The 14,187-nt window shown below is 44.3% G+C and overlaps 1 protein-coding gene across 4 annotated transcripts in view; it reads left to right on the top strand.

Moving 5' to 3' along the window:
- znf507 (zinc finger protein 507) overlaps positions 1–7,804 on the top strand; it is a 31,577-nt gene extending 23,773 nt beyond the window's left edge. For all 4 annotated transcript variants that reach the window (XM_030726384.1, XM_030726382.1, XM_030726383.1 and 1 more), the window contains exons 5-7: positions 2,966–3,070; positions 6,592–6,726; positions 7,223–7,804. In XM_030726384.1, the coding sequence (XP_030582244.1) occupies positions 2,966–3,070; positions 6,592–6,726; positions 7,223–7,676 (694 nt within the window). In that variant the 3' untranslated portion in view covers positions 7,677–7,804. The remainder of the gene's footprint in view (positions 1–2,965; positions 3,071–6,591; positions 6,727–7,222) is intronic.
- The last annotated feature ends 6,383 nt before the right edge of the window (positions 7,805–14,187 follow it).

Here is a 14,187-nt window from a genome sequence, read left to right as displayed (position 1 = left end):
TTTGCGCTCTAAAGTCAGAAGTATATTCGCCTGATTCCTTCTCACTCTGTAAAAGGTCGGGCAGCATCCAGTATTGTTTGGAGCCAGCGGTGTGAGAGAGCAGAGTCGGGTATGAATATTCAAAGAAGCTCATTGAAACGGCTGAAAACAGGAGTTTTTTTTAAATGTTGGTCTGTGCATGCTGGTTATACCCTGATCCACGTGCCTTCATGAGGACAGATTAAACTGAACCTGCAGTTTTGAGGCAATCGGCACAAATCAATTTGAGCCCCCCCCCCCCACCCCCCTAGTTTCCAGCTTCTCAAATGTCAGGCCGCCACTTTTCTCTGTCGTGTCTGATAGGAAATTATACCTTGACTTTTTCACTATTTTATGACATTTGATAGCCAAAGCCAATACTCGATTAAACAAGAAGCTAATGGGCAGATTAATCCATAATGAGAATATTGTTAATTAAAGCCCTAAATTAAATGTCAGCATGTAAAGGTCACCCCTTTACTTTTACACTTAAACTGCCAAAACTCACATTTCTGTTCACATTTAAAGAGTATTATCTTTGAAGGAAACTTTTACACCTGAATGCAGACCTGTGAGCAGCTCTGTGCTCCAGCACTCGGGATGTGAAATGAGGTTGAAGTGCAGACTTTCAGCTTTCAAGGATAATGACAGGCTGCAGTTCTGTGCTGTTCAGCACCCGAGCTGCCACATGCAGTCCTGTGAAAATTTAAGTGCAAATTAAGAGGGTAAGCAGCAGCCATCCGGCTGTGCTCGATTAATCATCGGCAAGTGTGAGCACCTCTATAAAAGCAGGAGTTTCTGCAGTTTGCCGGTCTGGAGCGTTCAGGTGTGAACAATCTTCCCAGGAGTGGATGTCCCAGGAAATTCACCCAAAGGGCAGATCATGCAGTGCTCAGAGAAACTGGAAAACCCCGAGACACATCTGTCCTCAGTGAAAACTTTCTTTTTTCACATGACTGTATATACGGTTACAATAGTGGATGATCATATTAAACATGCCTAAAGTTTCAGATAATGTGGTCAGAAATGTCTGAATGTCTATGATGTCATTGTGAGTGGTTTTCCCTAATATGGTCATCTCAAGCCCAGAAGCCCCACCCACCTAATCAAACTTTTTGGCGTAGCAAATCAAGAAAGTTGGGTTAAAGGTCAAGCAAAGGGAAATAAAACATCTACCTTCAGTATAAAATAAAAGGATTATTTTGAACTGCGAATCATGCAAAACGACTCTGATAGAGTCCAAGAATAAAAATATGAAGCTGGAAATGAGCGTGATGGGTCCACTTTAACATATGAGCTGTTCTTTGCACGTACAGGGATAAAGGTGTACAGGTGTTACAGGTGTTACAGGTGTAACAGGTGTTACAGGTGTACAGGTGTAGCAGGTGTTACAGGTGTAGCAGGTGTTACAGGTGTAACAGGTGTACAGGTGTAACAGGTGTAACCGGCATGAAGGAATCCGTGCAGTTTGGAGTTGTAGTGTGTATTTGAATTCGGAGTGTGAGAACACTGCTGTGACACTAAAAGCATCTCTGTTATCTGGTGGCAGAACATCTGGAGTGCATTACAGAAGGTCAAATCTAACCAGCAGTTCTTCTACTGCCAGAGTGCAAAGGTGCTCATTATCATTCCTGAATGTGTAGCACTCACTATACGCTGCACTGCAGTTTGTTAAGATCAGCTCTGTTGGAGAGCACTGCTGGTCTCTGCGGGCGCCGCGTTAGAAACAAACACAAACTGGCTGTAATGTCATCATAACTGTGCTGGTGGTAATAAACAGCTGGAAATGTAATATAGAAGAAATGGTTTGATTGAGAGATGTCTGATATTCTGCTTTAAGCTCTCAGTTTAAAGCTTATGATAATTTATTAGATCGCTAAATGGTCGTATTTCTATTGATGCATGCAGCGTAGTAGCATTAGCAGCCAGTAAATACATTTGTGCTCATTTCTTACATGACAAATTGTTACCTGGTGATTTAGCTTTTTAGACAGCCATTTGCTGCCTACTGCGAACATCTGGGCGTCAGTAACTGTAGCATAGCTTAGCCTCTCTTAGCATAAAGACACAAAACAGGGGTAAAAGGGCATCAAGACCTGCCTCCAGCTGTCATACAGGAGATTATGTACTGTAGCAGTGACCCGCCAACTTTCTCCTTGCTTCACTGCTGAGCATGCACTGATATTCTGGGCCGATACAGATGTTTAAAGTAATAATTTGGCTCATAGAAATATACCAACATCTATTTTTGTTTGTTCCATCTGGCTTTTTCTTGCCATTTATTTTCTCTTCATTACAGGAAGATAACTGGAGCGTGTCGGAGCCTTTCAGGTTATCTCTGTTCACAACAGATGAATATCTCCCACTGCTGTCTGTAAATACCATCTCACTGGCTAATGTTACTCAACGGGGCCGATAATGATCGATAACGAGGTGCAAAAAGGGAACAAAATACTCTGAACAGTTTCTATGTTGCACTCTCAAAATCTCCAAAGTTGGAAGCAATAAGTTTGTTTCCTCGAGGCAAGGCCTCTTTATTTTCTGGGTAGCACACAATAAACCAAAAGTCCATAAATTGTTGATGATAAACTCACAGTTTGTTCTGTCCTTGAATTACAGTTACTGGAATATTAATATGTGCAATTAATCCAGGCCACATGTTGCAGTTGTTGTAGTTTCAGGGGAAAGTAGTTTGTAACTTGATCCAACAACAGTAACAGTTCCAATGAAACAAGCAGCACAGTGAAAAGTAGTTTTTCCTCTCGCTTTAATGCTGAGCGACGGCCACGAGTTCAGCTCAGCCGCCTGCGAGCGACTGGAAGAGCCAGTTTCATCTTTCAGCCACAGAGTGCAACAAAGTAGGAATTTCCTCCCTGCTCTGAGTCCATAATGTCACTCGTGTAACTGGCTGCTCTGTCTTCTCAACCCCCCCACCCCACCCCGGCAGGTGCTGCAGCTGCGATTTTGCCACCACCAACATGAACAGCTTAAAGAGCCACATGAGGAGGCACCCTCAGGAGCACCAGGCCGTGCAGCTGCTGGAGCAGTACAGGTGAGAAACTTCAAACGTGCTCCCGCAGCAGGGAGCCACGATAACAATGACCGCTGGACTTCTGAGGTGAGAACGAAGAGCTGCGTGTGTCCAGAAGAAGCTGCAGGCTGTTTTACCAACACGTTCTAATCACAGTCCCTCTGAACTTCACTGCTTCACCCAACAAACTTCACCCAGACAAAGACTGCAGCCTCTTCTGTGCTAAAATATTGTTTGAATTAAGCTAAAATTATAAACACAGAAGGAAAGTCATGCATTCAGAATCATTGTCCACCAAACACAGTGCTGGTGATCTGTCAGCTTGCACATCCTTCAGTGGTCGAAGGCTCACGTGCAGCTCGTTAGCAGGTACTCCTGCAAACTTCCTGTTTGTTTATGAAAATCACAAATCCACCTTTCTCCTCAGCAGCAGGCAAAAGGCCTCCAGAGCTCCGGGTTACAGTCAGCCAGCTGCATTTATTCTGTTTCCTGCATCCAGTCAGCTACATTTCTCTCTTTCTGTGTTAGCGATCACTTTACATAAGCCTGAGCGCCTGATCTGTGGTCAGCTGACCGAGGCCCCTTATCATCAGCCACTGTCCTCGTCCTCTCCCAGCCCGACCCGACCCAGTTTTACTTGGATACGGCATGAAAATGTCTTAAATTTGGTTTGGATCAGTTTAAAATGTGTCAGCACACACAAACCTTTCTGCACTTTTTTAGGTTTAAAAAGAGTAACAGTGGGCTGAGAGTACTCAGCCAGCTGGATGCCAAAAAAATGCTGCTGCAGTGGGAAACCATGATGATGATGATGAAGCACACAATGGAAAATGCAGGTTTAACACCAAAAAGACTTCCAGGAACTTTGTGGTTTCTGAACGTGAAGCAAACTCGGACCGTGGGACACTTAAACTCTTAAATTCAAGGCTCTCATTATACACTAGTGTTTATTTAGAACCAGGATGGTGTTAGGTATCATTTAAGGCAGCGTTATTTAAAAGCTCTTACAGCCGCAGGGTATCTGAGTCTGTGTGGGTCAGAACCTGTGCGTGACCACGTGTGTGCGCTCTCAGCCTGAGACGTGAGGAGCTTTGATTGCAGGTTTAGCGGTTGGCGGGTGGAGGAGGTGACTGGTAGTCAACACTCAACTCTCCTTAAAATGTTAAATCCTCCGCCCCGAGCGAGACTCTGATTGCTGATTTCCACTTCACTGAGCACTTGTCCTCTGTACCTGCGAGGCTTGAACGCTCGTTTCCATACAGTCAGAATGGCACCGACTTTCACGACGAGGGCACTCGAGGGAGACGGATGGCTTTAAAGCTCAAGGAGGATGAGATATCTTGACTTTTTAGGTGACTTTCACACCTTTTGTTTGGTCCGAAATAAGCTGTTGGAGACACCTGGGCATCAGGAACTGCTCACACTGGCCCCTCAGTAACCAGCATGTCTCTAAGATTGAAAGAAAAATACCTCTCCTGTTTCTTTCCCAAGAGAAGAAAGTGTCTCACAATAAGGGTGTGTGTGGGGGTTCTCAGTCATACAGGTCACGGCGGTCTGTGGACCTCAAAAAACATCAAATCTTCATTAAAATTTAGAAAGTTCCTTGGGGAGCTCCTTCCACGGCCGAGGAGCCCAAACGCTCCATCGGGAGGTGGGAACAGTTACCGGGCTTCTGCCTGACGATCCGAGGCCTCCACAGATCATCCTGCCTGTGCAGATCTCGATGGACAGATTTAAATGCTGGCTCACTGCTGAGAACTGAACAGCAGTCACACCTGTTTCAGCTCAAGACACACACCCATCCAGAAGGGAGGGGAGAGAACCGCCCCACAGGTAAACGAATACTAACAGGTAATATGACCCAGGCTCATAAAGGCAGCAAAAATGAGGCACTGTTTTTCAGATCAGGTCTGTGTTCACAGCAGCTCTTACACATGAAACTGACGTGTGCTCATATGGATAATGAGTTCATTCACTGCAAAACGTTAGTGATTGTCATCTCATGTCATCAGTTTTACTTGGATTCAGATGAAGAAATGACAGGATGATAACATCAGGAGGCTGCTGACGTCATCGATGGCACTCTGCACACGTAACCTGCTTCGTTACCGTTCTGCATAAGATGTAGTTCATCTGTGGGCACCTTCCTCCACTCTTAGACATCACTCTGTGCTCCTCCCTCCCTGTCCTTTCTGCAAAATCCACGAGCATCTGTCCTTCTGCGTTGTTCTTCTTACTCAACACCTCCTCACCTGTGTTCCCTTCACCTACATGTCCATTAAAGTCTGCTCCAATCACCCCTCTCCTGCCCAGGGACACTTCCTACCACTTCATCCAGTTTACTCCGGATTCCCTCCTTCACAAACAAAGACGATCCTCTGTAAATGTTCAGGAACGAGGTCTCACCTGAAAATGAGTGAAAAGCTTTGAAAGCTGGAGAACTGTTGCTCAAGAGCACTTTACAAAAGAGAGCCTGGCTCCTTGGAAGCAAAATATAAAGAAACGAGGGGTGACTTAAGACTTTTGCACAGTACTATGTAATCATAGCTGAAGTCTGTGATATGTGCAGTACCATAGGACAGCGAGTACTGTCTCATCTTGAGTTTGGAAATAGACTTCATATGACAGCATCTGTTCTGGGTGTGTGTGTGTGTGTGTGTGTGTGTGTGTGTGTGTGTGTGTGTGTGTGTGTGTGTGTGTGTGTGTGTGTGTGAGGAAGGTGGATCTGTTTCCAGTGTCCGGCTCTGAGTGGCCCAAACGAACAGTCTGATGGACTCTGTCTGTGACGGCTGTTGCTTCAGTGTTTGGTGGTGATGGCCTGAATTAACTGACTATAGATTTTCCCTGATCTTTTGCAGAGACTTGGCTTTAAATTTCTCATTACTCTTCGAGGCATCGAGCGCGATGCAGAGCAACACAAAAGCGCGATGCTGTGAAATGGAGCAGAAGAGGGAACTTTTAAATGCACCATCAAACCATCTGTCAGCTCCACCAAGACTGTGTTTTTCTGGTGGTGTCAAAAAGCATCTGCTCCATCCACAATAAACTGGGCCTGATCACATCTTAAAGGCGATGATGGAGCTGAAGTATACATTTGCTAAAGTGAGTCAGTAAATGTGGAAAAAGAAACATCATCACTCGCTAATCTTCTGCTGTGTGATTTCACTTTTTTAACGCCGTCAGCAGCGTGGCCTGTTTTATAACGCCGTGTTCAGTCAGCTGTTCGGGGGGAAGTGCGCGCGGCATCTTTATCCTTAATATTTGCAACTGAAAGCATTTGAATAGACCTTAAACACCATAATTCTTTTAATTTTGACAAATGACTCCATCAGTGTGCTGCAAATCCGATTTCCTCTCTCCCCTCTTTGTCTCTGCCTCTCGAGCGCCGTGTCCCCCGTGGAGTGTTCAGTCAGGATGATTCCTCCTGATAGAAAGTAGGAGCAGGATTAGTAAAACCTCAGTACACACGTTAAATCATCTTCAGCTTGATCCGCGCTCACGCCGTCGCTCAACTTATTTTTTTCCCTCCTCCTCTCTTTCAGGTGCTCTCTGTGTGGGTATGTGTGCAGTCACCCCCCATCGCTCAAATCCCACATGTGGAAGCATGCCGGAGACCAGAACTACAACTACGAGCAGGTTAACAAAGCCATTAACGAGGCCATCTCCCAGAGCAGCCGGTAAGCTCGGCGGTCTCAGGTTTTATTTCTGTATTTGTAAATGTCAGCTTTAACACGCAGGCCGAGTACAGCTGAGATGGTTTTATGCAGTCTTTTCACTTAAAGGTGGCCTAAAACAAGTCGTTTATTCAGTGTTGCTGGTTTGTTTCTGAAGCCTCTTTTGGACCTAACAGTCTGGGAAGTTTTCTAATGAATGTCTTTATTTGGCGCTCTCATTATTCACTGTATGCTTCCTGCTGGTAAAAGCATATGAGGTGTTCTTCATTTGTACTCTAAACGTCGTGTTATAAGGATGTAGTGTGCAGCGTTTCCTGCAGAATTACACTGAATCTGTGGCAGCTGCATGTATACTGTCCACATGCAGTCCACCTTTACTGCTCCACAGGAGCTAAGAGAGTAAGTCACAGCCAGGTGATTCGCCCAGGGGCGACACCAGTGACTCAGAGTGAGACGTCTTGTTTTTCCTCTCGTGATTTTTGTCCTCTGCTTCTTTCAGAGCTCCTCAGAAGTTATCTGCGGTGCTAGAGTCGGTGGCAGAGCGTCCGGCAGTGTCCCCGCACTCGAAGGACAAAGCAAAAAGCCCAGTGGACCCTCTACTAACGCCCACATCAGCAACTAAAGCCGGTCTGTCAGCTGAAAGCCCAGCGGGCCTCTCCACACCTCCCACAGACCCTACAAAGTGGTCCCCTGAGTCCTTAAGCCCCCTGGGGAAGGACCCTGCGCAGCTTCAGTCCCAGAGCCATCCACACACAGGCCAGCTCCCCGCCCCGGGCCCCGGCATGGAGTACTGCGTGCTCTTGTTCTGCTGCTGCATCTGCGGCTTTGAGTCCACCAGTAAAGAGCGACTGATGGAGCACATGAAGGAGCACGAGGGAGACATCATCAGCATCATCCTGAACAAGGAGCAGCAGCAGCCAGAAGCACAAACGAGCCTGCAGACAGCAGAGTGAGACGCGCCCTTTCCCCTCGTCCTCAACACTCACTGTGCTTTCACAGGCTTTTCAGCAGGTTTCTGTACCTCACTTTCAAATCTACTGTACTGCAGTAGTTACCAGTAGTAATCAGTAGTTTCTGATTGGTTGTTGCATCAAATGGTTTCAACCGTAAGGCTGCAATAACTCGTCTCATTACAGAACGGATGATGAGATGATTTAATGAGCAGCGTTCTTTCGAAAGGAATGTTTAAAAACGATTAACAGTGCTATAAGCCGTTAATATTTGTGTCAAATAATTTCACACTAAATGACACAAAATGTGTCTGTAGGGAAGCGATTTTCATTTCAAGGGACTCAAGTTCGGTTTTTCAGTACACAGGGACGTGTTCATACCTCACAAAGCCACGCAATCCCTCACCACAAAAGATTCCCATATTTTCGAGTCTAATTCATATATTTTTTAATCTAAGGCAGCTCTTTTATTGCTACTGTATTTAATGTATTTAATCTGACAGAACCGAAGCTCTAGCCAAGTAAAGGAGGTGCAAGCTCAGCGATGCCTGAAAGGCATTTACCACAGTTTAAAAAAAAATTCAATATTTATCTGTTTATTTTAATGCATGTTAAGTTCCGTTATGCCAATTTCAGTGACTGTCTTTATTATATATTTCTTTTTTTGTGACTTTTCTTGTAATTTTACTGTTTGTTAAGTAGCTTCTTTAGAAGATACCCTGATAGATTTTTAAAAAAGAGGAGAGGAAGTGGACTGTGGAATCGGCCTGTAGAGTCAGCAGACAGTTCTCAGATGGTGTAAAGAAATGTTGACAAAAGGAATCATCCAAAGGGAAGCTGGGACAGGGGGGAAGCAGGGTCATGTTGTATTGAATGCGACACAGTTCTCACTTGATTGTGGTGCTAGATTCACTTTAAGACTTGTCATTGGAGGTATTTTTTATAGCCCATGCTGTTTATGCTGTATATAATAACGTTTTTATAAGGACATTTTCACTCTTTTGTCGGTGTTTCTAAAATACAAACTTTCTAGTACCGGCTTGAAACGGCCGCTGTCCCAGCTGAACATGCCTGAAGAAGAAGACGTGGATGTGACAATAAAGTTTTTAAAGCAACATGTTTTTGAGGTGTTTCTGGTGTAGTCCGTGTCCTCTCACCGCTGGGAAAAGCGTTTTGGGTTTTTTTGGCCATAGCTGCTTTTTTAACAGTGGAGAGTGACGAGGGAAAGACACGCGGGAAGTGGCGAGAGGCCGGGACTCGAACCTGCGCCACTCCCACAGCTACGCGCCATAGATATGTATATGTCTATGGCCTGCTCAACCTCTGAGCCACCCCGGCGTCCTCCATAATGCGAATTTTCGAGTTAGATCTGCGAATCACGAAGCTCCGTGGAAGAGGTCATTTCCTTGTTATCAGGAAGCAGATGACGCATGCGCACTCAAAACCGGGTAGCTACAGTATCAGAGCTAGCAGTGTTTAGCAAACATGAACAAACTCGTCAGGTTTTGACCTCTGATCCCTTCTAAGAGCTGCATAAAAGGAATAAACGTTTTCATGTTGAACTGTTGGTCAGCTGGCGCCTTCAGCCTCTTGCTTCCGGGTAACAAGGAAATGACGTACCTTCACGGAGCTTCCTGATTGGCAGAGCTAACTCGAAATTTCGACTTATTAATGCGAAATTTGGAGTTAAGTCAAAATGTTGAGATACTTAACTTGAAATTTCGAGTTATGGATGGAAATGTTGAATTTATCGTAGTGGCCGAAACAAGCTTCCATCTCAGCACTGCATCATGAACTTTTCATACAGAATCAATGGCAGTAAATGGCATTCAAAAAAAAAAAAAAAGGCAGTAAATGGCATTCAAAAAAAAAAAAACGGCAGTAAATGGCATTCAAAAAAAAAAAAAGGCAGTAAATGGCATTCAAAAAAAAAAAGGCAGTAAATGGCATTCAAAAAAAAAAAGGCAGTAAATGGCATTCAAAAAAAAAAGGCAGTAAATGGCATTCAAAAAAAAAAAAGGCATTAAATGGCATTCAAAAAAAAAAAAAGGCAGTAAATGGCATTCAAAAAAAAAAAGGCAGTAAATGGCATTCAAAAAAAAAGGCAGTAAATGGCATTCAAAAAAAATAACGGCAGTAAATGGCATTCAAAAAAAAAAAAGGCAATAAATGGCATTCGCTGACATCTTTTGAAAGTAGAAAATTGAACCCTGGTATTTTAAATGATGCTCAAAGTGTGGAAGAAACACCTGGAGGAAGGTATTTGCCTGGGTGTCACTCACTGACCCTCGCTGCCCAATCATGAGGTAAGAATCACCATTACGAGGGGCGATTTAAAAAAAAAAAAAAAAAAAAAAAAAAAAAAAGCTGTGTCTGATTGAACTTTTGTCACTTCCCCCTTCGTGCTGCCTCCTTGAAGCACTGCACTCCTCCCAACATTCCAGCATTGGGATCCCTCCCTGAATTTCCTGCCCATTTGAATGACCTTAGACTTGAGAACCTTCTGTGTTTGACATGCAACCTTCATGCTGAGGATTGCTGGTCAGAGTTGTGGTCTCCAGCTATTACCCAGAGACCACAGTGGTTGAAAAGTACAACAAGGCAGGAGTATGATGAAGAATCATAAGGCTTTTCTCCCTGAAGAAGTGAAGAAGCTCTTGGATGAGAGGTGAAACTTCTTTTTCCCTTTATTTCAAGTCCTAAAGTTCAAGTCAGGCGCACGGTCGCTCTTTCTTTTGACATTCAGAGGGATTCGCAGCACGAATTTGTTCCTCATGCTCATTCTGCCGATGCAGAGTTCTGCTTCAAAGTCCTGAGTCTAAAAAAAGAAATACATATTCAGGCATTGCAGTTTTGGCACACTGGAGAAGATCCAACGCACAAAACAAATGTGCACATGCGAGTACTCAAAGAGGCTCGTACAGACTGATCAAACTGTATGTGCACAAGGAGCGCTCGAACGGGAGATCAGCCAAATTTTTATGTTTTTGCTTTTTACAGGACTTTGTGGAACTTTTTGGTGGCACCTGGCTTGGAGTTCAGGCGAGGGGATCAGACCCTGATCGGATCCTGGATTGGTGAATGAGATTGTGGAAGATATCTGGCCTTTAAGGCTGCATGAACAGGGATGAGCAGGATGTAGGCTGGTGTTTTTGGTGAGAGGTTGCCCCCGATTGGCAGTGACTGCAGTGACTTTTGCTGATTCATTTGGGGCCCAGCGTTGCACAAAGCTTGTCACCACGCAGCCTTCGAGGACGGCGTCCCTGTTTCTGCTGGTATCGTCCAAAAAGCCATCAAGATTGCAGGAAAATAAAAGTTAGCAGAAAACTGGACAGATGACAGATGAAGATTGGTGCCTTACCGCTCAGCGATGAGGATCTCTTGTTAATTCACCAGGATGTCCCCTTATTTCTTACATGCTCACAGACTGAGGAAATTGAGATAAAATGGAATATATCGCTTCCTCTCACCCCCACCTCGCCTTACAGAACAGCTTGAAATTCTGTCAGCATGTGTGTGCAGTACTGAGGATGAAAGAAAATTAAATCTCTATCTCAAAGACCTGTTACCGCGCGTGGAATTCTCATTATCATAGCAGATAATTATTGTCTGACTTTTAATTTACATTTCTACGTGGCAGGATTAAAAATGATGGGCAATTAAAAAAAATAGAAAAGTGGAATTTTACTCCAGTTTTATGCCTTTAAAGGACACACACACACACACACACACACACACACACACACACACACACACACACACACACACACACACACACACACACACACACACACACACACACACAGACAGCCTCCTTTTAGTCATTTTGGTTTACTTCAATTTGATATTCCTGCTTTTTGCTGCCATTCCTGTGCACTTCTCAGTGCTTCTACTCAGCAGGAACATGAGGCAGGCCTTTGCTCTGTCGATCCGTCCGTCCGTCCGTTTATCTGGGTCCAGGTCAGAGGGCCAGCAGTCTAAGCAGAGATGTTCAGACCTCCTCATCCCCGGGTACCACATCATCTGGCTCTTCACTCCATCTTTAAAGGTGAACCCAGACACCCTTTGAAGGAACCAGCTTGTATCCACAAATGTATTCATTTGGGAACTACCCACAGCTCGTGTCCTCAGGTGAGAGGAGGAATCTAAATCAGTGACAGTTTGACCTTCGTTCTTACCTAGAAGCTCTCTCTGCACCATAACAGACCAGCACAGCATCACGCTGCACCAGTGTGCCCAGCAGTCTCCTGCTCCACTCTACTCCCACTTGTGAACAAGACCTCGGTATACTTGAATCCTGAGCTTGGTGCAGCAACTCCTCCCCAGCCTGTTCTGAGCACTCCACACTTTTCCAGCTGGGCTCCAAGACCCTATCCCTTCCACTTTGCACTCAGCAGCAAACTATCCCAGTGTGAGCCAGTATGACCACATCACAAATACAAAGCAAGGATGTGACTCTGACACCACCAAACTGGAAACCTTCTGCCCCTTTGCTGTGTCTAGAAAAGCTTTCCGTAAAGGTTATGAACAGAATCCAGAACCAACTCCCTGCTGGGCTTTCAACCCAAACACAAATGCTTCTCAAAGATGTCAGATGATCGTGTCATTTGGTCAGATCAGTTTCTAAACAGCCCATTTGAAAATATTACTTCAAGCTGTTCATCAGTTGTCCCTCCTCCAACAAATTTAAGCTGCTGTAGCCTGCCTAAAGTCTCTGCCACTGCAAGCTGCTTTGCAACCCTCCTCAGCTTCATTTCCTGCTGTTATCGGTGTTCTGTGGTGAGGTCTGCCTTTATAAATCGCCAAATATGAATTACTTCAGATGGAAGTACTCGTCTTCTTTTAATGATAGAGCTCCTGATTTCATTCTCAGTTGGCCCGTTGGTGAGCGGTGGGGCACTACAGTGCATATCATGCAGTGGAAACATGTGACTCAGCCATGTGTATTTGGTAGTTTGGGGCAAGTTTCAAAACATGAATCATGTAGCCAGACTTGGTATCTTGGTGTCTTCATGTGTCCTCATTGAATAACAGAATAACTGTTTCATTGTGTTTCAGTGCAGCAGCAAACTGAGCTCTGTGGTGTCAGCTGGACTTTTTATTAACAGAGCTGTGGTTACAAAACTGCACATGTTGACATTGTGAAGATTTTTTTTTTCCCTTTACTAATTTTGTCTGAGAGCTGCGAAGCTAACAGCTGAGAATGTATCTGAGGTCGTTCCCTGTAGGTGGTAAATGCATGTAGGTCATGTGGGACACTCATAGATCCCATTTGGTGTCACAAATTGCAAAAGTGTGTCAGCACAGGCAGCGCACACTACAGGTTTAAAAGCAAGCGAGTGTTTACCGCTGACACACTTCTCCCCTTCACTACAGTTACAGCTCCTGAAGTCTTTCATTCACGCTGTCACTGCAGAAGCGTGTGTCTGAGTGTCATGTGCAGATTTCAGAGCAGGGACGCTTTTGTTGTAATTTTTGTGCCTTTTGGTTTGACGCGCCCATTTTAGCTGAAGCTAACATTCTGACCTGCTACAAAACTTTAGTCAAATATGTAACTTTTCTGCAATGAATCCATCTTTTGATTTGGGCGCAAAATAAGCAAAAATCTCGTGTCTCTGCTCCGTATGATCAGGTTAATGAAGCCATTAAGTGTGAACTTAATGCAGTATTTTTAAGATAAAATCTATTTTTTAATGATGTTTTAAATTGAATATTGTATCTGTTTTTATTTACCAACAGTCTAAGTAAGGGAAGTGATTGTTCTAATCAAAACACAGCAAAGCGATCAGCCTGCATTTTATCCAAAGGAGGTGGAGGAGATATGCTGTTCTGACTGGTGGATGATTTTGCTCATATTTAACCTTGTAATTAAGTGTCAACGTGGAGTTACTCCACTTGATTTGTGTTGGTTTATTTTTAGGACATCATCGTCATAATTTTGGTGATTAAAAACAGCTGAAATAAATTAAAATCAAAGGATATTTTGACTTTTGTCATGTTTGTGAATCTGATCTTGGCCCTCACCTGTTCCATCCCAGGTCGGCTGAATTTCACCACTAGGTGGCAGCATTTGACCAGTGGGTGAACTGAGATGTTTCCAGATGTTTGCTCATCTTTGGCATTTGAGATTTCTTTTCTTTTCTATCCACATTTCCTCAAGAAGCCTTTCCTTTTGCCAGCCTGTCCCTGCAAATAGGAATGGTTTTTTAGTGATAGTTTGACTCACTGCACCTTCTTGTGGTACATATTGGTATTACAGAAAAGTACAGCCTTGCCTTAAAGCCTCTGCAGTGATTCTGTGCAGAGCCGATGTCACGGCCTCTGCAGGTGGCCGATGCTGTTACCTGTGATAGTGTTTCTGTTGCTCTGCAGCCAAAACACTAGTTGGCAGTGGAGTTTCTTCTTGTTGAACCATGCGCTTCCACTCAATTAGAAACATGGCAGCAGAAGAAGAGGTAGCTGGAAGTGCTTAGGAGGAAACGAGCTGCTTTACCTCTTTGTGGCACAGATTCAG

Source organism: Archocentrus centrarchus, chromosome 3, assembly GCF_007364275.1.
Source record: "Archocentrus centrarchus isolate MPI-CPG fArcCen1 chromosome 3, fArcCen1, whole genome shotgun sequence".
Taxonomy (NCBI): Eukaryota; Metazoa; Chordata; class Actinopteri; order Cichliformes; family Cichlidae; genus Archocentrus; species Archocentrus centrarchus.
The sequence above is the reverse complement of the archived record's forward strand: the minus strand, read 5'-3'. Positions and strand labels throughout refer to the sequence as shown.